Consider the following 26,153-nt stretch of genomic DNA (forward strand, 5'->3'; position numbering starts at 1 on the left):
GATGATGATGATGAAACACAGAAGGGAAGAAAGACACAATGATGACAACAAGCAAATGCAAAACTGACAAAAAGATGGATGGGGCTGACAGCAAACAGACATAAAACTGAAGAGAGGCTTGGTGACAGCGACAATGATGATGACCAAACCTACAAATGAAGAATGGCTGTCATCATTGTCAAGGTTGTATTCAGATTTGTTTTTCATCATGATCATGATCATCAAGCCAAACACTGAAATGAAGGACAGATTAACAGCAAAATGTAAAAAGACTCGATGATGATGACAAAGATGCTGAAGGTTGTATTCAGATTTGTTTTTCATCATGATCATGATCATCAAGCCAAACACTGAAATGAAGGACAGATTAACAGCAAAATGTAAAAAGACTCGATGATGATGACAAAGATGCTGATGGTAAAACCTGAAAATGAAAATGAAGAAAACTGGTTGAACACTGAACACTGAAATGAAGGAAGCCACCTTGACAATGACCAAACACAAAAATGGAGAGGCTGAACTATAATGGACACCTCAAAACATAGAAGGCTGTATGAAGATGACAACCAAATGAGAATCAAAGATGATGCTGATGAAACATGAAAAGGAAGTAAGGAAACTCTATAACAATGACCACAGCAATGAGCAAACACAAAAACAAAGAATTGCTGTTGTCAACATCATTGTGTCAAACCCAACAACAAAATAAAGAAAGCCTTGACAACAGTGACTGAACCCGAAAATGAAGAGAGGCTCAACAATGACAACAACCACATAAAAAAATGAAGAAAAACAGGCTGAGGATACAGAACAGGTTTGGTGATGGCCATGACAAGCAAACTCATCAAACGAAGGAAGGTTCCACATTGATGACACACCACAAAGATGAAGAAGCTTGATGGCAAAATGGAAGAAGACATAAAAATATCAGAACACAACAGGGCCGCCCAGAGGATTCAGGGGGCCTGGGGCAAAACAATTTTGGGGGCCCCTTCCATAAAAAAAGTTGCAATACTATAGAATACTATATTCTCATGGGGGCCCCTGTGGGGCCCGGGACCTGGGGCAAATTACCCCACTTGCCCCCCGCTCTTAGCGGCCCTGGAACACAAAAGGTAGGGGAAAGTCCCCCTTCCCCAAGAAACAACAAATACAAGAGAAGAGGAGAAAATACAATTGAGGAACAAACGCGTGCACACACAGGTGCTGACCGTGTGTGAATGTGAAAAAGAAGACATGACAACCAAAACTTAAGGAGACAGGTAAGGCAATGGTTGCACACTCAAAGAACAAGAAAGATCAGAAGAAAAAAGAAAATCCTGATGATGTGATGAAAGTGGTAATTTGCTGTAATATTTTTATGAATGATATCCATGGCAGTGACGTACTTGACTAGGGTTTGCTAGCCAGTGGGTGCAGAAGAATTAAACAGCCGCTGTTGGGGCAGAACAGGAGATTTGAGGTGTTTGGATCACATAACTGTCTGCTGTGATATGAATGGGTCGTGAAGGACTGGCTGAAACCAATCCATATCAACAGAGAATCCAGTACGGCAAGGGGATCCGCAAGGACTGAACAACTGGCACCTAACAGTGGGAGGGCCAGGCAAGCGGAGCATACGGACTCAGCCTGGTGTGCAGGAGGAGTAGACTGGCATGACCGATTTCGGGTATCTGTGGTATGAGCTGAGCTCATGGAGACACTTGTGGAAATCACCTGGGTTTGAGAAACAAAGGGATGGACACTGAGAAGAGAAGCAAAGCTGGTTTCTTCAGCAGCGTGCCTTCAGAGGGCCTCGCTGTTCGCCAGTCTGAACTCGGCCGTAACTTTTGCTTCTCTGGGCTGACCTAGGGACTTTCAGATTCTGTAGCCAGGGGACTAATGAATTGTCACCTTCTTTTGAAAAAGGCTGCCGGTGTCACTGCAAATACTCACTGAGAGCCTTGCGCCCAGAAGGGCAGGGACAAGCCACCCGCAGGAGTCTGGTGTGGCTGAATTCACTGCAGGGAGCCACGGAGAGGGACAGGTTTGCTGCTGCCCGAAGGCCCAGCATCAGAGTGGTGGAGGCCACGTGTCTGCCCTATGGAACTGTGTGGACCCTTGGGGTTTGGCCCTCTAAAGAGGACACTCCCGATGGTTATGGGCTGGAGCATAAGCCAGACCCTGTGAATCCGCGACAGATGAGAACCCGACACGGGACAGTTAAATGACAAAGAAGTTCACAACTCACCACACAAAAAGGGTAGGACAAATGATGACCAAAGACTGAAAGAAGAACGGAGCGATGACTGAACTCACCAGGAATCTGCCCGGATAGTCCCTGCTGACCGTGATGTTCAGTCCGTACACTCGGACCTCCACAGCTTTGATGAAGGACACGGCTCGGTGGCTCCTGTGGTCGTTCTGCACCAGGACCTGGAAATCCACCAGCTCTTCCCTCTCCTGGCACCGCCCAGCCAATTGATACTGGCAGCTGCCCTGGAAGTCGAACCTCTGCCCGTCGAAGCTGGTGTAGTGGGGGTCCCCGGAAGCAGAACAGGTTCCGTAGCTGCTGGGGTAGCAGTTCTGGATGCCATTCTCCACCCGGCACTGCTCCCCAGTCCTGCACCCCGTGGCCTGGCAGCTCACTTGCCTGCTCTGTGAGTCGCAAACGCAGCGTCTGGTGCAGGTGCTGTCCCCCCAGAATGGCTCTCCGGGGCCATAGAGATGCCCCTGGAACTCGCACCCACAGCTGGCCTTGCGGATGCATTTCCCAGCGTCCAGCACGAAGCCCTCGTTGCACTGGCAGGTCTCCACGCAGGGTGAGGAACAGTTGTTAGGGGCTGCTCGTTCATTGCAGGTGGCAGGACACACGGAGCCACAGAGCTGGTACTGGCTGTTCTCCGGGCAGGGCAGAGCTGTCAAAGGGACGGGACACGGGGGTCACTGCATTTGGCCAGCTTGGCACAGCGCTGAGGGGTCCCAGCTAGATGCTCTGCAGCAGAGCAGCCCCTAACAATGCCCTGAACCTGCCATCAGCTCTGACCCATAGACTTGGAGCTGGCAGAGCCCCATCAGGTCCCATCTCCTCCAGCTCCCACAAGCTCTATTCCCCAGTTATAAGGCTTCATAGATTTATAGATTCATAGATTAGAAGGGGCCATTGTGATCATCTAGTCTGACTTCCTGCAGAACACAGGGTGCGGAACTGCCCCAGCATAATTCCTGGTTGAACTAGAGCAGATGTTTAGGAAGAGAATCTGAGTTTGATTGAAAAATTGCCAGTGGTGGAGAATCCACCATTACCCTTGGCAAATCATTCCAGTGGTTAATTTCCGTCACTGTTAAAAATGTGTGCCTGATTTCCAGCCTGAATTTGGAGCTGATGAGACCTCTGTCTGCTAGGCTGACGAGCCCATGTAGGCTCTGAGAGACTGGGATCAAGTCACCCCTTAACCTGTGGGCATCTGGCTGCATTTGGCAACTTTATTGCCACCTTGCCCCCTACAAAATGGAATGTGTTGGTTTTGTTTGTGTGCAGTTCTGCCCTGAAAAGTGACATAGCAAAGGCTCTCCCTGCCTTCTGGCCCAACCCAGGGTGGATCAGGGTCACCACTGCTGATCGGAGGGACAAACACATGTTCCTGCTTTTCGTTCTCAGGAGCCCAGCGATGGGAGAAGGGGCTGGAGTGCTTTTTGTGCACCATCGACAGAATGGCTTCCTTAGGGAGAAGATCCCCTGGCCCCATAGATCTCCCCATTAGCACGTGCTCCCTGCTGGTTTCCCCTGCATTCATGCTCATCCCATTTCCCTTGGGGCCACCCTACACAATTCCCTTCCCCAGTGGTGTACTCACGGCACCCTGCCGGCATCCTCCAGTCAGAGATATCCACCCCCTCTCCCCGGCAGGCATCAGCGTAGCTTGCCAGCGCCTGGCACAGCATGTCCTTGAGGCCGTCGTTCATGCACAGGTCATAGACGCAGTTGTCCAGGTAGATTTTGGGGTCGATCACAGAGTGGCACTGGCTGAAGGGGCCGCCCGCCTCTTTGGTGATCCAGCCGCAGAAGGGCTCAGCTTTGTACCTGCCGACCAGCTCTGGGGAGCAGCTCTTGCACGCCCCGTGGCAGTCGTCCCAGCAGAACCTGTCCCCATCCTCCACCTTCCAGCTCTTCCCGAACTCCACGGGACTGGCAGCCAGCGTCCCGGCCGGGGTGGCAAAGTCATCCCTGGCATCCCCGTTGTAGTTGCCGCACAGGCCACACACATGCTCCCAAAAGCTGCTGGAGAGCTGCACCACCAGGTAGCTGTTCCAGTCATAGGAGACCCTCAGAGAGAAGTCAGTCTCGATGACCACGGAGACCCCCCTCTGATACACCTTCAGCTTCCCCTCCAGCAGGGAGATGGGGAGGTGGGAGCGCTGGGCGTTCACCTGGGAGGGGAATAGAAGGTGACAATTACATGTGTGGAGCTAAGACATAATGTCTGCCAAAGGACAGGGCACTAGACTGGGTGCCAGGACTCCTGGGTTCTCTCCCCAGCTCTGAGCCGGGGGTGGGGTCTAGTGGGTTGGAGCATGGGGGCTGGGAGTCAGGACTCCTGGGTTCTATCCCTGACATGTGGTACCTCAAAGTAGCACCCTGGAGCCCCCATATTCACCACTGTGATATGATTATGATGTGTTTGGTACAATACATGCCTTGTGTGGTATCGTCTTGATCTGTGGAACATTAATAACCAGTTGGATTGTATATACTAGCATTGTATGTGGAGTTATGGGGTATTGCTACATGTGCTACTGAAATATGTTGTGAGGTTGGGAACACCCACGACCAGCGCTTCAGTTGCAACAAAGGAGGGCCAGACAGGTGTTAATGGCCCAGGTAGAAGAATCAACTATCCCGGAGAGTTCTCACAGAAGGCACCTACACCATGGGGGCCAACGAACCCATGTCACAGCTTCTTTCACAGATCTTTCTAGTAGCTGGAAGTAGGGTGACCAGACAGCAAATGTGAAAAATCGGGACAGGGAATGGTGGGTAATAGGAGCCTATATAAGAAAAAGACCCAAAAATCGGGACTGTCCCTATAAAATCAGGACATCTGGTCACTCTAGCTGGAAGGAAGTATAAAAGAAGGGCAGTGACATCATCATTGGGCCTCTCCCACTTCATCTCAAGACCTGCAAGATTGCCTGGAAAACAAAGACTTTGGACCAGGGAGATTGGGCCCAGGCTGGGAGGGGGTGCAGTCTGTGTACTGAAGAACCATGAGCTGCCTGCACCATCTGTTAGGGTGAGAAACTGCCTGATTCAAATCTTGCTTAGTCTGCTTAAGTTAGAATTTAGACTGTGAATTTATTTTTATTTCTTTGGCTTGGTCTACACTAACCCCCCAAATCGAACTAAGGTACACAACTTCAGCTACGTGAATAACATAGCTGAAGTTCGAAGTACCTTAGTTCGATCTTACCTCGGTCCACACGCGGCAGGCAGGCTCCCCCGTCGACTCCGCGGTACTCCTCTCGCCTAGCTGGAGTACCGCAGTCGATGGCGAGCACTTCCAGGTTCGACTTATCGCGTCCAGACAAGACGCGATAAGTCGAACCCAGAAGTTCGATTGCCAGCCGCCGAACTAGCGGCTGGGTATAGACGTACCCTTTGGTAACCAACTCTAATCTCTATGCTTGCTACCGTTCAACATCTTCATTAATGATCTGGATGATGGGATAGATTGCACCCTCAGCAAGTTTGCAGATGACACTAAGCTGGGGGGAGAGGTAGATACGCTGGAGGGTAGGGATAGGGTCCAGAGGGACGTAGACAAATTGGAGGATTGGGCCAAAAGAAATCGGATGAGGTTCAACAAATGCAGAGTCCTGCACTTTGGACTGAAGAATCCCAGGCACCTCTACAGGCTGGGGACTGACTGGCTAAGCGACAGTTCTGCAGAAAACGACCTGGGGATTACAGTGGATGAGAAGCTGGATATGAGTCAGCAGTGTGCCCTTGTTGCCAAGAAGGCTAACGGCATATTGGGCTTCATTAGTAGGAGCATTTCCAGCAGATCGATGGAAGTGATTTTCCCCTCTATTCAGCAATGGTGAGGCCACATCTGCAGTATTGTGTCCAGTTTTGGGCCCCCCACTACAGAAAGCCTGTGGACAAATTGGAGAGAGTCCAGCGGAGGGCAACGAAAATGATTAGGGACATGACTTATGAGGAGAGGCTGAGGGAACTGGGGTTATTTAGTCTGCAGAAGAGAAGAGTGAGGGGGGATTTGATAGCAGCCTTCAACTACCTGAAGGTGGGTTCCATAGAGGATGGAGTTAAGCTATTCTCAGTGGTGTCAGATGACAGAACAAGAAGCAGTGGTCTCAAGTTGCAGTCGGGGAGATCTATGTTGGCTATTAGGAAACACTATTTCACTAGGAGGGTGGTGAAGCACTGGATTGGGTTACCTAGGGAGGTGGTGGAATCTCCATCCTTAGAGGTTTTTAAGGCCCAGCTTGACAAAGCCCTGGCTGGGATGATTTAGTTGGGGATTGGTCCTGCTTTGAGCAGGGGGTCGGACTAGATGACTATCTGAGGTCTCTTCCAATCCTAATCTTCTATGTTTCTATGATTCTAGGACACCTGAGTTCTCTCCCCGGCTCTACCAGTGACCCATTCTGTGATCCTGGGCAAATCATTTCACCCATCCATGCCTGTTCCCACTATCTGTAAAATGGGGACACGGACACTCACTAACCCTCCTTTTACAAAGCTCTCTAACGGGTCGGCAACCTTTCAGAAGTGGTGTGCCAAGTCTTCATTTATTCACTCTAATTTAAGGTTTCGCATGCCAGTAATACATTTTAATATGTTTTTAGACGGTCTCTTTCTCTAAGTCTATAATATATAACTAAACTATTGTTGTATGTAAAGTAAATAAGGTTTTTAAAATGTTTAAGAAGCTTCATTTAAAATTAAATTAAAATGCAGAGCCCCCCGGATCAGTGCCCAGGACCCGAGCAGTGTGAGTGCCACTGAAAATCAGCTCGCTTGCCGCCTTCGATACATGTGCCATAGGTTGTCTACCCCTGCTCTCTAAGGTCCACGAATGAAACACTGCTGAGCACCCTCTGAAAATCATTTTAATTTCTTACCCTCACGAACCCGGTCTCACGTCTGACTACCGAGATGGTGACGTTGTAGACACGGACCATCACGAAACCAGCATAGGAAACCCGCGTGTTGCCCCTGTTCTCGTTCTTGGCCTCAACGGTAAAGGATGGGAGCATCACGTTGGACCCGCAGGTCTTGGCTACGGTGTAGGTGCAGGTGCCCATGAAGTCATAATAGCGCCCGTCGAAGGTCTTGTAATGGGGGTCTCCCGAGAGCCAGCAAGTGGCTGAGGATTGTGCCACGCACACTGGGCTGCCATTTACCATCCGGCACGTCTCCTTCTTCCTGCACTGGACGGTGTCACAAGAGGGCGTTGGGTTAACTGGGGAGTCTGCATCAGCTGGAGAGAATAACGCCAGAAGAGCCAGTTAGATGCACAGGTGACCAATGTGGAAAGGGTCATGTGGGAGGCTGCCATTAAGGAAGCAATTGTTTATCAGGGGATGAGGGCACCGGATTCCCCTTTGCTTGGTGCAGGGAGGGGGGAGACTGCGAGGCGGGTGGTGAAGGGGCAGCACCGTCCATGTTGGGAGGATATGGACGTGCTGCAGGGGTTGGGGTGGGAACCAGCTCTCACTGTGCAGAGCCAGCAGATGAGACCAGCTCCGAAGCACCCCTCACCTTTGGCACAGACAGCCGCAGAGCCATACGAATTGAGCCGGGAGACCCCGAAGCTGAGGACTCCGAAGGTGGAGTTGGGGTGCTCCAGGACGTGGCTGCTGGACCCTTTTCCCAGGCTGCGTATGCTCCAGAGGTACGGCATAGCGTCCACTGGGTGCCATTGGCTACGCCCCAGTGTCTGCTTATCCAAGGTGAGCGTTGGGACCGCCGAGTTCTCGGCTATGACCGCGATGTAGTTATCGAACTCCTGCAGCCCGCCAAGGCGGTAGGACGGGCAGTAGCTAGTGACGGGCGGGACGTTCATGATGAATGGGGCATAGTCGGTGCCGTAGTTCTCCCCGCCGGGTGAGTAGTAGAGGACCTGGATGTGGGCGCTGGCACTGATGGAGAGAGCTTTGGTGCCTCCCATCTCCACCTCCATCATGTCCCCGGCTGCCATGTCCCAGACCCCGGACTCCTCCCCACGCTGGTGCCTGACGTGGGTGGACTGGGAGGCAATGATGTAAACTCGGTCAAAGTTGAAGTAACCCGCCCCGAGAGGAGGCACCACGAAGGTGGATCCCCAGCTGGAGACAGGCAGCAGCTGCTCCACCACGTGGCTCTGACCGTACATGAGGGAGATGCAGCTGTGTCCAGTCAAGACGGCCACAGGATGCTGGGCAGACACCCTGGTGCCGGAAAAGCCATCCCGGCTTTGCAGCTGGATGGCCTGGTAGGGCCGGAGCGTGACGGACAGCGGGCTACTTTGGTTATAGTAACGGTCCCTGAAAAACACTAACCCTTTCAGGTGGATCTGAATGGTGGTGGAAGCTGGTCCGGCTACGACAGCGAACTCTGGGGAGTTGCTGACCCTGGCCAGTATCTCCCTGGGAGTGACGATGTAATACTCATTGCCCAGGCACTCCAAGGGGTACACCACCGTGCTGTCTGCCGTCTGGTGTTTATAGTTCAGGGCGAGGATGGAGACATCGTTGTTGGCTTCCACCACGATTGCGCTATTGAACAGGCCACCCCCCACCATCTCCACCGAGGCCGGGAGCTGGACGGGCACTGTCTGGCCAGAGCCGAGGGTGACGACCTTCTGGAAGCCCAAGCTCTCCCCAGTGACGGTGACCGTGGTGGAGGGGGAGTAGCCGGTGATGAGCAGCTGGAGGGCTGTCTGGGGAGTGGACATATAGGGGAAGTGGTTCTCCAGGAAGGCTGTGACGAATCGCTTCCCCAGGGGGCCGGCGCCAGAGGCGGCTGGGAGCAGAGATGAATAGATAGTGAGATGGGGTGGTTTAGCATGTGTGTATCACAGGTTCCCCATTTCCTCACACACAGCTCTGCTGGTGTCCCTCAATCCCGACCCGCAGCCCCCTGCTATCCCAGCCTTGGGCTCTCCCGACCCCAGTTCTGCCAGCATCTCTCGGTCCCAACTCACAGCCCCTGCCATCCGAGCCCTGGGGTTCGCCCAGCCCACAGCTCTGCCGGTGCCCCTCAGTCCTGACCCACAGCCCCTGCTATCCCAGCCCTGGGCTGTCCTCACCCACAGCTCTGCCGGTGCCCCTCAGTCCCGACCCACAGCCCCTGCTATCCCAGCCCTGGGCTGTCCTCACCCACAGCTCTGCCGGTGCCCCTCAGTCCCGACCCACAGCCCCTGCTATCTCAGCCCTGGGCTGCCCGCACCCACAGCTCTGCCGATGCCCCTCAGTCCCAACCCACAGCCCCTGCTATCCCAGCCCTGGGCTGTCCTCACCCACAGCTCTGCCGGTGCCCCTCAGTCCCGACCCACAGCCCCTGCTATCCCAGCCCTGGGCTGTCCTCACCCACAGCTCTGCCGGTGCCCCTCAGTCCCGACCCACAGCCCCTGCTATCCCAGCCCTGGGCTCCCCTCACCCACAGCTCTGCCGATGCCCCTCAGTCCCGACCCACAGCCCCTGCTATCCCAGCCCTGGGGTCCGCCCAGCCCAAAGTTCTGCCGGTCAGTCCCGACCAACAGATAGCTATGAATTATTTATTAAAAATGACTGGCTACCCCCTGGCTACCCCCTGAACACCGACAGTCAGTAATGAACCATTACAAGAGTTAATAAACCATTCAAATGATAATTAACAATAGCAACTAACTAACTGGAAAGTAATTGCCGCTCTGGGGTGATCTGGTTAACTATCCATTACTATCCAGTGCTTGCTAATCAGTAACGTGCATTTCCCCAGGAAGAATCCCAGCTGAGTGGAGCCCGCGTTGGTGATCTCAGACTCCCTGATCCAAACTCTGTCTTGATTTGTAACTCACGGAATGAGAAAAGAACCATCCCCCAGGATCCCAGTGGAGTCACTCCTGGTTTACATGGGGGCAGCAAGAGGGGAATCCCCTGTGACCCCAGTGGAGTCACTCCTGATTTACACGGGGGCAGTGAGAGGTGATTCAGCCCCTGTGACCCCAGTGGAGTCACTCCTGGTTTACCCAGTGTGATTGGAGAATTCTCCATACCTCCCTGCCCTGCGTTTTCCTTCGCCTGAGGCTGTTCCCAGCCCTTGGATGCTCTTTACTGCTCCACTCCCAGCTCTAGTAACCCCACGTCCCCACTTTGCCCTTGTGACCCTCCCCCATCCTGAGCTCCCCCGACCCTGTGTCAGATCCCCACTCACCCCCAAGCAGCACCAGTCCAGCCCAGAGCAGCAGCATCCTCCTTGTCACCATGGCTGAAACACAAGGGGCAGGGGAGAGGGTTAATCAGGGGAGATGGGGTCACAGCTGCCAGCCCTGGGGCCAGTGGGGGGAGGAGTCCAGGGACGTCTTCACCCCCAGGACACCCCCTTGGAGTGAAGAAGGACAGTCAGGGGGGTCCACTGGGTCTGGGAAGGGGAGGAGACAGGAATGAGGTCCGGTGCTTAGAGCAGGGGGTCTGGGAGTCCGGACTCCTGGATTCTATCCCAGCTCTAGGAAGGGAGTGGGGACCATTGCTTAGAGCAGTGTGTGGGGAGGGGGGCTTGTAGTCAGAATTCCTGACTTCTAGCCCCAGCTCTGGGAGCGGAGTGGGGTCTGGAGGGTTAGAGCAGGTGAAGCTGGGAGTCATGACTACTGGGTTCAATCCCTGGCTATGAGAGGGGAGTGGGGTCTAGTAGTTAGAGCAACAGTTTCTTTCTCCAGTTGCTCTGGAGAATTGCAGGGGTATCTCCCCAGAATGGGGTGAAAGGGGCTGGAGGCTGAGTACAGGAGAGGGGTCTCCCCCACCTCAGAGCCCCATGGGCAGATCAGATGATCCTACATTGTTCACCTTCTGGAAGTCAGAGCTGCACATACCTGTTGGAAGCACCTGGCTAGCCCAGTGCCTGAGCTTGCTGGGTTTATATTGGTGGGGGACACCAGGGGCAGCCTGGTACCATGGGTGACACCCATGGATTAGGGGACATCAAAGAGGTCAGACTTTATCGCAACTTCCTGGAGGAGATAATGTGCATCTCCTGCTGTGAGTCACGCCCAGGTGTATTTTTATGGCTGTAATCATCTTTCCATCTATAGCCCTTATCATCAGTCAACTGTAAAGTACTTTGCAAAGGAGGGCGGTATCATTACCCCCATTTCATGGGTGGGGAAACTGAGGCACAGACCAGGGCAGGGACTCATCCAAGGGCACCAGAAGTCCTGAGTCCCAGCACGGTGCTCTACCCACCAGGTAACACTGCCTTTAGGAAGGCGGGAGGGATAGCTCAGTGGTTTGAGCATTGGCCTGCTAAACCCAGGGTTGGGAGTTCAATCCTTGAGGGGGGCCCCTTATGTATCTGGGGCAAAATCAGTACTTGATCCTGCTAGAGAAGGCAGGGGGCTGGACTGGATGACCTTTCAGGGTCCCTTCCAGCTCTATGAGATAGGTATATCTCCATATATTAGGGCTAACTCTAATTATCAGGGCATCCTCACCTGGGATTGTGGTGATCAACATGGGTTGGGAATCCAGGACAGATCCCAGTGAGATGGGGCAGATGTTCCCGGGGTGGGCATTCCCAGTGTGGGGAAGACTGAGAACCTCTATCTACCTATCTGTAGATGTGCCTGGTGATAGGTAGATTGATTGATGGATAGATGTGAATGAGGATGGGTAGATCTGTATGGGTACAGAGGGGTGTGTGCACATTAGACAGGGAGGTAGATATGAATGGGGATGGGTAGGCCAGAGAGGTGGCCAGGGTGGCCTCCTGGACAAAGTGCTGGCCTGGCACTCAGGGACTGGGCTGTATTCCCAGCTCTCCCACTGACTTGCTGGGTGATCTTGGGCAAGTCCCTTCTTTCTGGGCCTCTGTTTCCCTTCCCACTTTTTGTTCATTGAGTGAGCACAGGGGGTGAGCTGGACTCTTCTTCCACCCCTGGGGCCCTCCTGCTCAGATGTTGGGGCAGCAACTATATTAAGGAAATGTAAATCAGAAATGGTGCCACCTAGAGGGGAAAGTTCCCGTGCCCCATTTCCTGCCTCCCCTCACCCCCCAGTCAGCCACTTCCTCAGACTCATTGTTTTCAACTCAGGGTTGCTGGAAGGAATGAGCCCGGTGTATTTACACTGCAGCAGGCACACTCCAGCTGGTCTCTGAATGAGTTTATGGTACAGGTTGCTGCCTCCCAAGATAACACTGCATGAATTATGTGCTTAGTATTTGTATTTAAACAGAGCATTGACCCTAAATAGGCCAATAACGTAATTCAGACAGGTGGGATGCACAGCTAAGTCCCATAAAACTGTCTCAGGTGAAAAATGAAACAAGAGAGATAGGGAGAGCCAAACTCTTTCCTTGTGGGCAGTCATTCAAGCCCCGTCTAGTCCAGTGGGCATTTACAGGTACTACCCTTTTAAATCATCCAGGACTCCGCTGTCTGCAGGGACAGGTCACAGGGGGATGCTTTGGAAGGAAGGAGGAGCTCTTCTAAGCAGGGCCGACTCTAACTTTTTTGCTGCCCCAAGCAACAAAAAAAAGCGCCGCCCCCCAAGCCCTCCACCGAGTGCCGCGCCGCGCCACCTCCCCCCGCCAGCGCCGCCCCCCGCCGAGCGCCGCGCCGCTGGAGCCTGCCCCCCCCTGCTGAGCGCCTCTGGAACAACCTAGTGAGGAGGGCTTTAAACTAGGTTCACTGGGGGAAGGAGACCAAAGCCCTGAGGTAAGTGGGGAAGTGGGATACTGGGAGGAAGTACGAGCAGGAGAGCACAAGAGGGGAGGACTCCTGCCTCATACTGAGAAAGCGGGACGATCAACGAGTTATCTTAAGTGCCTATACACAAATGCAAGAAACCTGGGAAACAAGCAGGGAGAATATATCTCCTCAATATATGTTCCATTCTATATGCATCCGAAGAAGTGGGCTGTAGCCCATGAAAGCTTATGCTCTAATAAATTTGTTAGTCTCTAAGGTGCCACAAGTACTCCTGGTCTTTTTGCGGATACAGACTAACACGGCTGCTACTCTGAAACAAGGAATTATGATGTGATTGGAATAACAGAGACTTGGTGGGATAACTCACATGACTGGAGTACTGTCATGGATGGATATAAACTGTTCAGGAAGGACAGGCAGGGCAGAAAAGGTGGGGGAGTTGCATTGTATGCAAGGGCTGGTCTACACTGTGGGGGGATTGATCTAAGATATGCAACTTCAACTACGCAAATAGCGTAGCTGAAGTTGAAGTATCTTAGATCGAATTACCTGGGGTCCACTTGGTGCAGGATCGACGGCCGCGGCTCCCCCGTCGACTGTGCTACCGCCGCTCGCTCTGGAGGAGTTCCGGAGTCGACGGTGAGCGCGTTCGGGGATCGATATATTGCGTCTTAACGAGATGCGATATATTGATCCTGGATAAATCGATTGCTACCTGCCGATACAGCAGGTAGTGAAGACATACCCTAAGAGAGCAGTATGACTGCTCAGAGCTCCGGTATGAAACTGCAGGCAAAACCTGAGAGTCTCTGGATTAAGTTTAGAAGTGGGAGCAACAAGGGTGATGTCGTGGTGGGAGTCTGCTATAGACCACCAGACCAGGGGGATGAGGTGGACGAGGCTTTCTTCCAGCAACTAACAGAAGTTACTAGATCACAGGCCCCGGTTCTCATGGGAGACTTCAATCACTCTGATAGCTGCTGGGAGAGCAATACAGCGGTGCACAGACAATCCAGGAAGTTTTTGGAAAGTGTAGGGGACAATTTCTTGGTGTGGGTGCTGGAGGAACCAACAAAGGGCAGAGCTCTTCTTGACCTGCTGGTCACAAACCAAAGCTAACGAGAACTAGCCAGGGTAGAAGGAAGTTGACTTATTTCCTGTTGCAGCTGAGGCCCTGGAGTGACTCCCTCTGCCACGTATCCTGATGAGGAAGGACTGCTCCCTCACCTTGGAGCTGGGTTTGTTCCTGCCCAGGGTATTTCCGCAGCTCAGCTGCTAACACCTGCCAGGTGCTGTAATGTTATTAACACAAACTGGGACCGTATAGATCATTATTGCAACCAAGGTCCTGTAGTGGCACCAAATCTTGTATAAGGGGGTCAAATAAGGTGTCTAAGACAAGGTTATGGTTTGTGGGTTATGATTATGCTATCAGTATGCATGTATCATTTTTGTATTTAAAGTTATAAGTATTGGCTCTGTACTATCTGTATTTCAAACTTGTGCTATGCTTCTGGGTGACACCCCAGACAATTTGGTGTCAGCTCTGCCTAGCCTGTTTGATGGCCCATTAAGGACCATCAGCTATACAACTGACCCATTGAGAGAGGGCAGATACACCTTATGACTCAGCAGCGAACAGCGGAGGCTAACAGAGGGAGTTTGCCTGGGAGCTGTCCGAGAGGAGATACGCTAAGTGCTGCATTGGGGGGCTGTATTGGTGAGTATCTGAGTGTCTGCTGCTGGGACAGTTTGTCAGTTTGACCGTGTGCTTGATCATTTGTTTGAAAAGTGTGAATTGGGAGTGCTTTGTTCCAGGTGGGCCTTGTGTGGGCCTGACTGGTATAATAAGGCAGTCAGCAGCGAACCAGCTGAGCGGCGAACAGCGGGAGTTCGCCTGGGGAGAGCGCACTGAGGCTTTCATCTTGCGGGCTTCTCTGAGTAGTTCCTGCAGCAGCTGAGGAAGCTCTTAGAAGGACGGTGCTATGGATGGTGAGCGATCAGCTGTTGTGACCTGCACAGGATGTGCCGTGTTTGTCTTTCTTCCACAGGACAGAAGCGACTTTGTCTGTACAAAGTGCAAGCTGGTCTCCATATTGGAAGAGAAGGTTCGAGGGCAGGAGAAACGAGTGTCGACTCTGCGTTGCATAAGAGAAAATGAAGATTTCCTGGACAGATGTCAGGATATGCTTCTATGGGCACAACGTTCTGAAGAATTGGAGCAGATTGCGCAGAGGGGACTGAGGGACGGTGAAGAAAATTGGCAGCATGTGACCTCCAGAAGAAGAAAGAGGAGCGTCCATGTACCAGCAATGCAGATACAGGTGAGCAACCGATTTCATGTTCTCTCTACAGGCGCTAATGCAGAGAGTGGACTAGATGATACATCTGAGGGAAGGGAGCAGAAGGAGACTCCACCGATTGGAAGGCAAAAGATGCACTGTCCTAGGGATGGGGGTTCCACGACCACCGCTCCCAAGAGAAGGAGGCGGGTGGTGATGGTCAGGGACTCCCTCCTCAGGGGGACTGAGTCATCTGTCTGCCGCCCCGACCGGGAAAACCGAGAAGTGTGCTGCTTGCCAGGAGCTAGGATTCACGATGTGACGGAGAGACTGCCGAAACTCATCAAGCCCTCGGATCACTACCTCTTCCTGCTTCTCCACATGGGCACCAATGATACTGCCAAGAATGACCTTGAGCGGATCACTGCAGACTACGTGGCTCTGGGAAGAAGGATAAAGGAATTTGAGGCACAAGTGGTGTTCTCATCCATCCTCCCTGTGCAAGGAAAAGGCCCGGGTAGAGACCATCAAATCGTGGAAGTCAATAAATAGCTACGCAGGTGGTGTTGGAGAGAAGGCTTTGGATTCTTTGACCAGGGATGGTGTTCCAAGAAGGAGGATTGCTAGGCAGAGACGGGCTCCACCTAACGAAGAGAGGGAAGAGCATCTTGGCAAGCAAGCTGGCTAACCTAGTGAGGAGGGCTTTAAACTAGATTCACCGGGGGAAGGAGACCTGAGGTAAGTGGGGAAATGGGATACCAGGAGGAACCATGAGCAGGAAAGCGCAAGAGGGGAGGACTCCTGCCTCAGACTGAAAAAGCAGGATGATCAGCGAGTTATCTTAAGTGCCTATACACAAATGCAAGAAGCCTGGGAAACAAGCAGGGAGAACTGGAAGTCCTGGCACAGTCAAGGAATTATGATGCGATTGGAATAACAGAGACTTGGTGGGATAACTCACATGACTGGAGTACTGTCATGGATGGATGTAAACTGTTCAGGAAGGACAGGCAGGGCAGAAAAGGTGGGGGAGTTGCAGGGCCGGCTCCAGGCACCAGCCCAGCAAGCAGGTGGCTTGGGGCGGCCAAGGGGAAGGGGCGGCACGTCGGGTTGTTCGGCGGCAATTCGGTGGCAGGTCCCTCTCGGAGGGAAGCACCTGCCGCCGAATTCCCTCAGAAGAAGAAAGCGGCGCAGTGGAGCTGCCGCTGGAGTGCCGCCGATCGCCATTGCGATCGTGGCTTTTTTTTTCCCCCCACCACCACTCAGGGAGGCAAAACCCTGGAGCCGGTCCTGGGGAGTTGCATTGTATGTAAGAGAGCAGTAGGACTGCTCAGAGCTCTGGTATGAAACTGCAGAAAAACCTGCGAGTCTCTGAATTAAGTTTAGAAGTGTGAGCAACAAGGGTGTTGTCGTGGTGGGAGTCTGCTATAGACCACCAGACCAGGGGGATGAGGTGGACGAGGCTTTCTTCCGGCAACTAACAGAAGTTACTAGATCGCAGGCCCTGGTTCTCATGGGAGACTTTAATCACCCTGATATCTGTTGGGAGAGCAATACAGCGGTGCACAGACAATCCAGGAAGATTTTGGAAAGTGTAGGGGACAATTTCCTGGTGCAAGTGCTGGAGGAACCAACAAAGGGCAGAGCTCTTCTTGACCTGCTGGTCACAAACAGGGAAGAATTAGTAGGGGAAGCAAAAGTGGATGGGAACCTGGGAGACAATGACCATGAGATGGTCGAATTGAGGATCCTGACACAAGAAAAAAAGGAGAGCAGCAGAATACGGACCCTGGACTTTAGAAAAGCAGACTTTGACGCCCTCAGGGAACTGATGGGCAGGATCCCCTGGGAGAATAACATGAGGGGGAAAGGAGTCCAGGAGAGCTGGCTGTATTTTAAAGAATCCTTATTGAGGTTGCAGGAACAAACCATCCCGATGTGTAGAAAGAATAGTAAATATGGCAGGCGACCAGCTTGGCTAAACAGTGAAATCCTTGCTGACCTTAAACACAGAAAAGAAGCTTACAAGAAGTTGAAGATTGGACAAATGACCAGGGAGGAGTATAAAAATATTGCTATGGCATGCAGGAGTGAAATCAGGAAGGCCAAAGCACACTTGGCATTGCAGCTAGCAAGAGATGTTAAGAGTAACAAGAAGGGTTTCTTCAGGTATGTTAGCAACAAGAAGAAAGTCAAGGAAAGTGTGGGCCCCTTACTGAATGAGGGAGGCAACCTAGTGACCGAGGATGTGAAAAAAGCTAATATACTCAATGCTTTTTTTGCCTCTGTCTTCACGCACAAGGTCAGCTCCCAGACTGCTGCACTGGGCAGCACAGCATGGGGAGGAGGTGACCAGCCCTCTGTGGAGAAAGAAGTGGTTCGGGACTATTTAGAAAAGCTGGATGAGCACAAGTCCATGGGGCCGGATGCGCTGCATCCAAGGGTGCTAAAGAAGTTAGCGGATGTGATTGCACAGCCATTAGCCATTATTTTTGAAAACTCATGGCGATCGGGAGAGGTCCCGGATGACTGGAAAAAGGCTAATGTAGTGCCCATCTTTAAAAAAGGGAAGAAGGAGGATCCGGGGAACTACAGACCAGTCAGCCTTACCTCAGTTCCTGGAAAAATCATGGAGCAGGTCCTCAAGGAATCAATTCTGAAGCACTTAGAGGAGAGGAAAGTGATCAGGAACAGTCATGGATTCACCAAGGGCAAGTCATGCCTGAATAACCTAATTGCCTTCTATGAGGAGATAACTGGGTCCGTGGATGAGGGGAAAGCAGTGGATGTGTTATTCCTTGACTTTAGCAAAGCTTTTGATACGATCTCCCACAGTATTCTTGCCAGCAAGTCAAAGAAGTAAGGGCTGGATGAATAGAGTATAAGGTGGATAGAAAGCTGTCTAGATTGTCAGGCTCAATGGGTAGTGATCAATGGCTCCATGTCTAGTAGGCAGCCGGTATCAAGCGGAGTGCCCCAAGGGTCGGTCCTGGGGCCAGTTTTGTTCAATATCTTCATTAATGATCTGGAGGATGGCGTGGATTGCACCCTCAGCAAGTTTGCAGATGACACTAACGCTGGAGGATAGGGATAGGATACAGAGGGACCTAAACAAATCAGAGGATTGGGCCAAAAGAAATCTGATGAGGTTCAACAAGGACAAGTGCAGAGTCCTGCACTTAGGACGGAAGAAGAATCCCATGCACTGCTACAGACTAGGGACCGAATGGCTAGGCAGCAGTTCTGCAGAAAAGGACCTAGGGGTTACAGTGGATGAGAAGCTGGATATGAGTCGACAGTGTCCCTTTGTTGCCAAGAAGGCTAACGGCATTTTGGGCTGTATAAGTAGGGGCATTGCCAGTATATCGAGGGATGTGATCATTCCCCTCTATTTGACATTGGTGAGGCCTCATCTGGAGTACTGTGTCCAGTTTTGGGCCCCACACTACAAGAAGGATGCGGAGTCCAGTGGAGGGCAACAAAATTGATTAGGGGGCTGGAGCACATGACTTATGAGGAGAGGCTGAAGGAACTGGGATTGTTTTAGTCTGCAGAAGAGAAGAATGAGGGGGGATTTGATAGCTGCTTTCAACTACCTGAAAGGGGGTTCCAAAGAGGATGGATCTAGACTGTTCTCAGTGGTACCAGATGACAGAACAAGGAGTAATGGTCTCAAGTTGCAGTTGGGGAGGTTTAGGTTGGATATGAGGAAAAACTTTTTCCCTAGGAGAGTGGTGAAGCACTGGAATGGGTTACCTAGGGAGGTGGTGGAATCTCCTTCCTTAGAGGTTTTTAAGGTCAGGCTTGACAAACCCCTGGCTGGGATGATTTAGTTGGGAATTGGTCCTGCTTTGAGCAGGGGGTTGGACTAGATGATCGCATGAGGTCCCATCCAACCCTGAGAGTCTATGATTCTATGAAGGCATGAAGAGACATGCCTATGGACAGAACTCTAAGGTTTTTCCATGCCATGTGCTGGATAGCTTGTCTTTGGGATGAAGAAAGCAGAGACAACATGGCAAGGGAATATAAAAGGCTGCTGCATCTCCTCCATCTTGTCTTCAATCCTGCTTCTGACCTCTGGAGGGACTTTGCTACATATTGAAGCTCTGAACAAAGGACTGAATGACCTATCCCAGCTGGGGATGTTCCAGAGACTTGATTTGAACCTGCAGTTGATTCTATCACTGCTACAAGCCTGAACCAAGAACTTTGCCATTACTGTTTGTAATTATTCCATTTAACCAATTTTAGCTCTCATCTATATCTTTTTCCTTTTATGAATAAACCTTTAGATATTAGATTCTGAAGGATTGGCAACAGCGTGATTTGTGGATAAGATCTGATTTGTATATTGACCTGGGTCTGGGGCTTGGTCCTTTGGGATCGGGAGAACCTTTTTTCTTTTACTGGGGTATTGGTTTTCATAACCATTCATCCCCATAACGAGTGGCTCTGGTGGTGATACTGGGAAACTGGAGTGACTGAGGGAATTGCTTGTATGACTTCTGGTTAGCCAGTGGGGTAAAACCGAAATCCTCTCTGTTGGGCTGGTTTGCTGTGCCTTAGTAGCGAAGGAAACCCAGCCTTGGGCTGTAACTGCCCTGCTCTAAGCAATTTGTCCTGAATTGATACTCTCAGTAGTGTCCCACCAAAGGCAGCATCGTTACAGGCACCCACTGCCTTGTGTCAATATTGGTGCCGGGGAGGCCGGTCCAGCTGCTGGGTTACAAGCAGGCCCTTGGGTGCGGGGATCCTGGGAATGTCAGATCCTGGACACAGGGAAAGGTGTCTGAGGAAGTGGTGAGGGGCTTAGCTCCACATCTATGTATTTTCATACTCAGCCATCGCCCTTCTATCTCTCTCTCTCTCTCTCTCTCTCTCTCTCTCTCAGTTGTGTACTGTTATCCATCACCCTAGTATCTAGCTGCCTTCCACATGAAGTCAACATCAATAGTGAAGTCTCCAGGAGATTTCATGGGGTCTCTGGTGCTTCCCCCTCTGCCGAGGTGGGTGATTCTGGGGGGCATGGAGCTGATGGGGGTTGGAGAAGGAACTGGGTGTTCATATTATGGGTGTTACTTATAGTGGAAAAGCCTGCTCAAAGGAGAAGTTTCCTAAAGATGGTGAGATCTTAGCCAGCTGTGCCATGAGACTTATTCTTTTGTGAGAGCACTTGGTACTTCTCAGCTTCACAGCATTGTGTCTGAATGGTGATGAGAACCATCCAAGGTCTGGAAAATATCCCCTATGGGGAGAGACTCAGAAGACTGGGATTGTTCTCTCTAAAAAGGAGAAGGGCAAGAGGAGACATGATAACAGTCTGTAAAACAACATCTGGGATCGAGGCAGCAGATTGGGAGTTTCTGTTCTCCCTGTCCTGTATCACTAGAACCAGGGGACACTTAAAGGTGGCAAACTCAGAAATGACCCATGAAAAGACTTGTTTCACACAATGTGTGATTAGCCTGTGGAACTCATTGCCACATGATGTCGCTGAGGCCAAGAACATACCCAGATTCAAAGAGGCACTGACATTTCAATGGATAACAAATGGCAGCAGCCAGAGTTAGAATAGTTAATCATAGAATCATAGGCCAGAAAGGGACCTCAAGAGTTCTTCTAGTCCAGTCCCCTGCATCCATGGCAGGACTAAGTATTATCTAGACCATCCCTGACAGGTATTTGTCTAACCTCCTCTTAAAAATCTCCAGTGATGGAGATTCCACAGCCTCCCTAGGCAATTTGTTCCAGTGCCTAACCACCCTGACAGTTAGGAAGTTGTTCCTAATGTCCAACCTAAACCTCCCTTGGTGCAATTTAAGCCCATTGCTTTCCTGTCCTCAGAGATTAAAGAGAGCAATATTTCTCCCTTCTCCTTGTAACAACCTTTTATGTACTTGAAAACTGTTATCATGTCCCCTCTCAGTCTTCTCTTCTCCAGACTAAACAAACCTAATTTTTTCAATCTTCCTTCATAGATCATGTTTTCCAGACCTTTAATCATGTTTGTTGCTCTTCTCTGAACTTTCTCCAATTTATCCACATCTTTGCTGAAATGTGGCACCCAGAACTGGACACAATACTCCAGTTAAGGCCTAATCAGCATGGAATAGAGCAAAAATATTACTGCTTGTGTCTTGCTTACAACACTCCTGCTGATACACCCCAGAATGATGTTTGCTTTTTTTGCAAAGGCGTTACACTGTTGACTCATATTTAGCTTGTGATCCACTATGACCACAGATCCCTTTCCGCAGTACTCCCTTCTAGGCAGTCATTTCCCATTTTGTATGTGTGCAACTGATCGTTCCTTCCCAAATAGAGTATTTTGCATTTGTCCTAATTGAATTTCATGCTATTTACTTCAGACCATTTCTCTAGTTTGTCCAGATCATTTTGAATTTTAATCCCCTCCTCCAAAGCACTTGCAACGCCTCCCAGCTGGATATCATCTTCAAACTTTATACGTGTACGACAGGACAGGGTGAACACCTGAGCCCATTTGTTATTTTATAAACCAGGGGTAGGCAACCTATGGCATGCGTGCCAAAGGTGGCACGCGAGCTGATTTTCAGTGGCATTCACACTGCCTGGGTCCTGGCCACCAGTCCGAGGAGCTCTGTATTTTAATTTAATTTTAAATGAAGCTTCTTAAACATTTTAAAAACCTTATTTACTTTACATACAACAATAGTTTAGTTATATATTATAGAACGAGACCTGACAGGTGTTTGTCCAACCTGCTCTTAAAATCCTCCAATGATGGGGCTTCCATAACTTCCCTTGGAAGCCTGTTCCAGAGCTTTATTCCCATTAGAGTTAGAAAGTTTTTCCTAATAACTACCCTAAATCTCCCTTGCTGCAAATTAAGCCCATTCCTGCTTGTCCTGCCTTCAGTGGACATAGAGAACGATTGATCCCCCTTTTCTTTATAACAGCCTGCAACTTATTTGAAGACTGTTACCAAGTCCCCTCTTGGTCTTATTTTCTCTAGATCAGTGATTTTCAACCTTTTTTCATTTGCAGACCCCTAAACAATTTCAAATGGAGGTGCAGACCCCTTTAGAAATCTTAGACATAGTCTGCAGCCCCCCAGGCGTCCATGGACCACAGGTTGAAAACCACTGCTTTTGCGAGTGTTCTCACCCTTTCCTTAGAGGACAGGTTTTCTAAACCTCTGAGCATTTCTGTCGCTCTCCTCGGGACTCGCTCCAATTTGTTCACATCTTTCCTACAGTGCAGTGCCCAGGGTAGTAGAGAGAGTGAGCCTGGAGCATGGGCCCTGGGGCAAGGCCTGGGGCCTGGGGCCAGGGCCTGAGGCCTGAACCAGAGGCTGTGAACCAAAGTCAGGCCATGGATTCAAGCAGATATTTACAAGTTCACTGTGCAGTACACACCTTGGCAAAGGGACTATGAGTGTGGCTGGCACACAGGCACTCCTGAGAAGCAGCAGATACTGGTATGTGTGTGAACACACTCCACACGTTTAGCCCGGGACATCCTGACCTAGCATAAGCTAGGAGGGTTGGACAGAAGTGATGGACAGGGATGTTTTGCCTGAGACAACTGGAGCAAGGTACCAGGGGTGGTAACAAGCCGCTGTCATGGAACACGTGAGGTGGTACATAAGTTGTTTTTTCTCAGTGTATAAGTGTCAGGGTACCTCACCTTTCCCCTTGGTTTAGCCTAGGGAGCCACAGAAAGTCCCGCTGCTGACTGAGCCGTTCCTTGCCACTGGGCACTCGTGTGTTAGGTCTGGTCTATACTACCCGCCTGAATCGGCGGGTAGAAATCGACCTCTCGGGGATCGATTTATCGCGTCCCGTTGGGACGCGACAATCGATCCCTGAATCGGTGCTCTAACTCCACCAGCGGAGGTGGTAGTAAGCGCCGCCGACAAAAAGCCGCAGAAGTCGATTTTGCCGCTGTCCTCACAACGGGGTAAGTCGGCTGCAATACGTTGAATTCAGCTACGCTATTCACGTAGCTGAATTTGCGTATCTTAAATCGACTCCCCGCTGTAGTGTAGATGTACCCTTAGTGTAGCTGTGGACACTGATCCGGGAAGCTAGTACTGTGTCCTGAGGCCAATAAACCTGGCCAAGCGCCTTTGCCACTGAACCGCACCTGTGGTCTTTCTGGGTAGTGCTATGGAGGTCTGCTGGGTCAGCTATCAGTGCAGGGCTGGCACAGCATGCGGAGAGAGCACACACATGCACACCAACTAACAACACCCAGAGTTGGATGCAGTACTCCAATTGAGGCCTCACCAGGGCCGAGCAGAGCGGGACAATGACCTCCCATGTTTTACCTAAGATACGCCTGTTATTACACTCTAGAAAGGAATTAGCCTTTTTTGCAGCTGCATCACATTGTTGACTCATATTCAATGTACTGTCACCCCCAGATCCTCTTCAGCGGTACGAACCCCTAGCCAGTTATTCCCCATTTTGTAGTCGTGCATTTGATTTTTCCTGCCTAAGTGTCGGACTTTGCACTTGTCTTTATCGACTTGTTAGCTTTTATGACCCCAGCTGTGCACTGAGCAGAGGTCTCCACTGAGCTGTCTGCAATGATACCCGGCCTCCTTCTCTGAACCCCTCTAATTCTGTGGCACCCGCTGTCCATTTCTTCTGGGGGAGAGGGTGCCCATGTTAATCACTTCAGTCTGGGAGCGGGATTGCCGGGTTATTGCTGTAGAGTCAATTATATATTTGGGTGGGAATTTGGGAAAAATTTTTTTTACGAGTTCCCTCAGTTTACCTATGGGCCGCATGCTGCTATGCACTGAGTGTATAAGTCAGGCCAGGGCTGGCTTTAGGGCGATTCATCTGATTCCCCCGAATCGGGCCCTGTGCCCCTAAGAGGGCCCTGCAACGTCCCTAAGGACCCTCTGCTGATGTGCCACCGAAGGCACCGGCAGCCAATTGAGCTGCCACCGAAGTCCCGCTGCCGTCTTCGGCGGCAGCTCTTTCGGATCGGGCCCCGCAGTGCCTAAAGTCGGCCCTGAGTCAGGCCCTGCATTTTAGGTTTTTATTTTGTTTAATATTTCCTAGGAATTTATCAGTGTTTATTACAATTCTTTTAAAAAGGGTGAAAATTGGTAAAAAATGAAAATAAAGGGCTGTAGATAGCCAGTGCTCATGGGGGCTGGGGGCAGAGGTCACTGTCCTCACTGGAGATGGTCTTGATACCTCCAGCTGAGGAAACATCTTGCTCACTGTGGGCCTGCTCTCAGCTGCGAGGTCCTTGCTCCCTGCCCGTCTTGTGCCCCGCCCCCCGTGGAGCAGCAGCCACCCACTGGCAATTCCTCTCCTTTGCACAGGCATGCTGAAAAGTCCCATTAGCCCTGGAGAACACACGGAGTCAGCGCCTATGGTTTCTACAGTGCTACAGATGTGCATGTCACTTCACAGAGAAGTGAAAGATATGTAATCTGCCGCCCCCCCCAAAGCTCACAATTTATGTGTTGAAAGTTTGGGAAAGAAAAGTCTTTGAGAAGGTCCAGGTTGCAATGTACTAGCTTTTATAAAGTCCAGGTTTGTATGGTGCAAGATTTCACAGAGTGAAACAAAGTGCAAAGGTTTGGGCATCATGGGGTGATTTTGTTAACTTTTGCAGGTACAAGATGTAGGCAGCAGCTGTTCCCATAGAAATTATAGTCCATCAGAGAGACTGCAGCAGAAAGAACCCACTTTACTGAGGACAGAAAGAAAATGCACCACAACTACCACACAGCATTCTTCAAGATCTCCTATACATTCAGTTAACAGAACTGGCAAAACTATTGTAACAACGCCATCTTGTGGCTGGCCAATAATATTATAAAAAACAATAATTCAGAAGCACAATGCACATGCACCCATCTAATGGATTGCACCACAGAACACATTAAAACAAAGCGACTGCAATGCTAGCTATAAATCATATACATTCTAACTTGTCCATTGTTGGGTGCCATGGCCCTCACTATTCTCTCTCTTTTGTGCAGCTGTGTGTGCCGTTCTTGAGCATGCAGGTCTGTGTGGGCTCACAGGCGACTTTCTGACACACAAGGTTGCTCCTAAGGAAGCAGGTGCAATTCTCAGTGCAGTTGGAAGAAATCACAGTCTCCATTGACTGGGGAAGAGAGCAAGAGTCAAATGTGAAGCCTTAGTGTTTGGTCAGAAACATGGGTTAACTGTCTCCACTCGACTCTTTCAGTGCTGTTAATGTAACTGCCATTCCCACCACCAGTATCCATTGACATCACTTGAACTACACCTGATTTGCGCTAGAGCCCAGTCCCCTCCCAGAACGGTGACTAGAATCTTGGAATCCTGATTCCCAGTCCACCCCACCCCTTATGTGATCCACTAGATCCCAGCCCCCTCCCAAAGCTGAAAATAGAACCCAGGAGTCCTGACTGCCAATCCTGTGGCTTCCCCACAAGACCAAGCTTCTGCAAATGGCTAGTTACCAAAGACATTATTCTTTGACTGAACATGTTGATTTACACTAGCTCAGGAAGAACTGGGCTCTAAGAGGCTGGACTGTGTGTAGTAACTGATATTCAGCTCCAAAGGCATGTCAAAAAGGGTTCTTTAGTGCCTGACAGCATTTTGTTTTAGCTTAACTGCTCTAACAACCTAGATGCCAGGATTCTGGCAGCCAGGATAATCTTAACTAGACACAGGCTTCACTGGAACTAGCGGAGCTTGGTTACATTTTTTTGAATGAATAATTTATTTGCCAGAAATGCAGCTTTGGGTCCACTGAAACTCTTGGGAAATTTGGGGCGAATTTGAGAGAGTTCTGGGCAAAAAAGAAAAAAAAAGTCTAAATGTCTAATTTCAAGCTTTTCAAAATGAGACATGTTGACCTTTCGTTTTGAAACACCATTTCATGTAGAAATTTATTTTTCAAAAGATAAAAACAGCCTAAAATGAAATGAAACTTTTTGTCCCACCCAAAATCATTTTTTTCTCCAGCTTTTAAT

General features: G+C 50.6%; 1 protein-coding gene across 1 annotated transcript in view; it reads right to left on the reverse strand.

Annotated features, from left to right (window-relative positions):
* Window positions 1–24,741: 24,741 nt before the first annotated feature.
* LOC128827336 (IgGFc-binding protein-like) overlaps window positions 24,742–26,153 on the reverse strand; it is a 28,341-nt gene continuing 26,929 nt past the window's right edge. Inside the window, exon 12 of the mRNA XM_054011195.1 lies at window positions 24,742–25,294. Coding sequence (XP_053867170.1) covers window positions 25,145–25,294 — 150 coding nt within the window. The 3' untranslated portion in view covers window positions 24,742–25,144. The remainder of the gene's footprint in view (window positions 25,295–26,153) is intronic.

The sequence above is a fragment of the Malaclemys terrapin genome, chromosome 21 (genome assembly GCF_027887155.1).
Source record: "Malaclemys terrapin pileata isolate rMalTer1 chromosome 21, rMalTer1.hap1, whole genome shotgun sequence".
NCBI classification, from domain to species: Eukaryota; Metazoa; Chordata; order Testudines; family Emydidae; genus Malaclemys; species Malaclemys terrapin.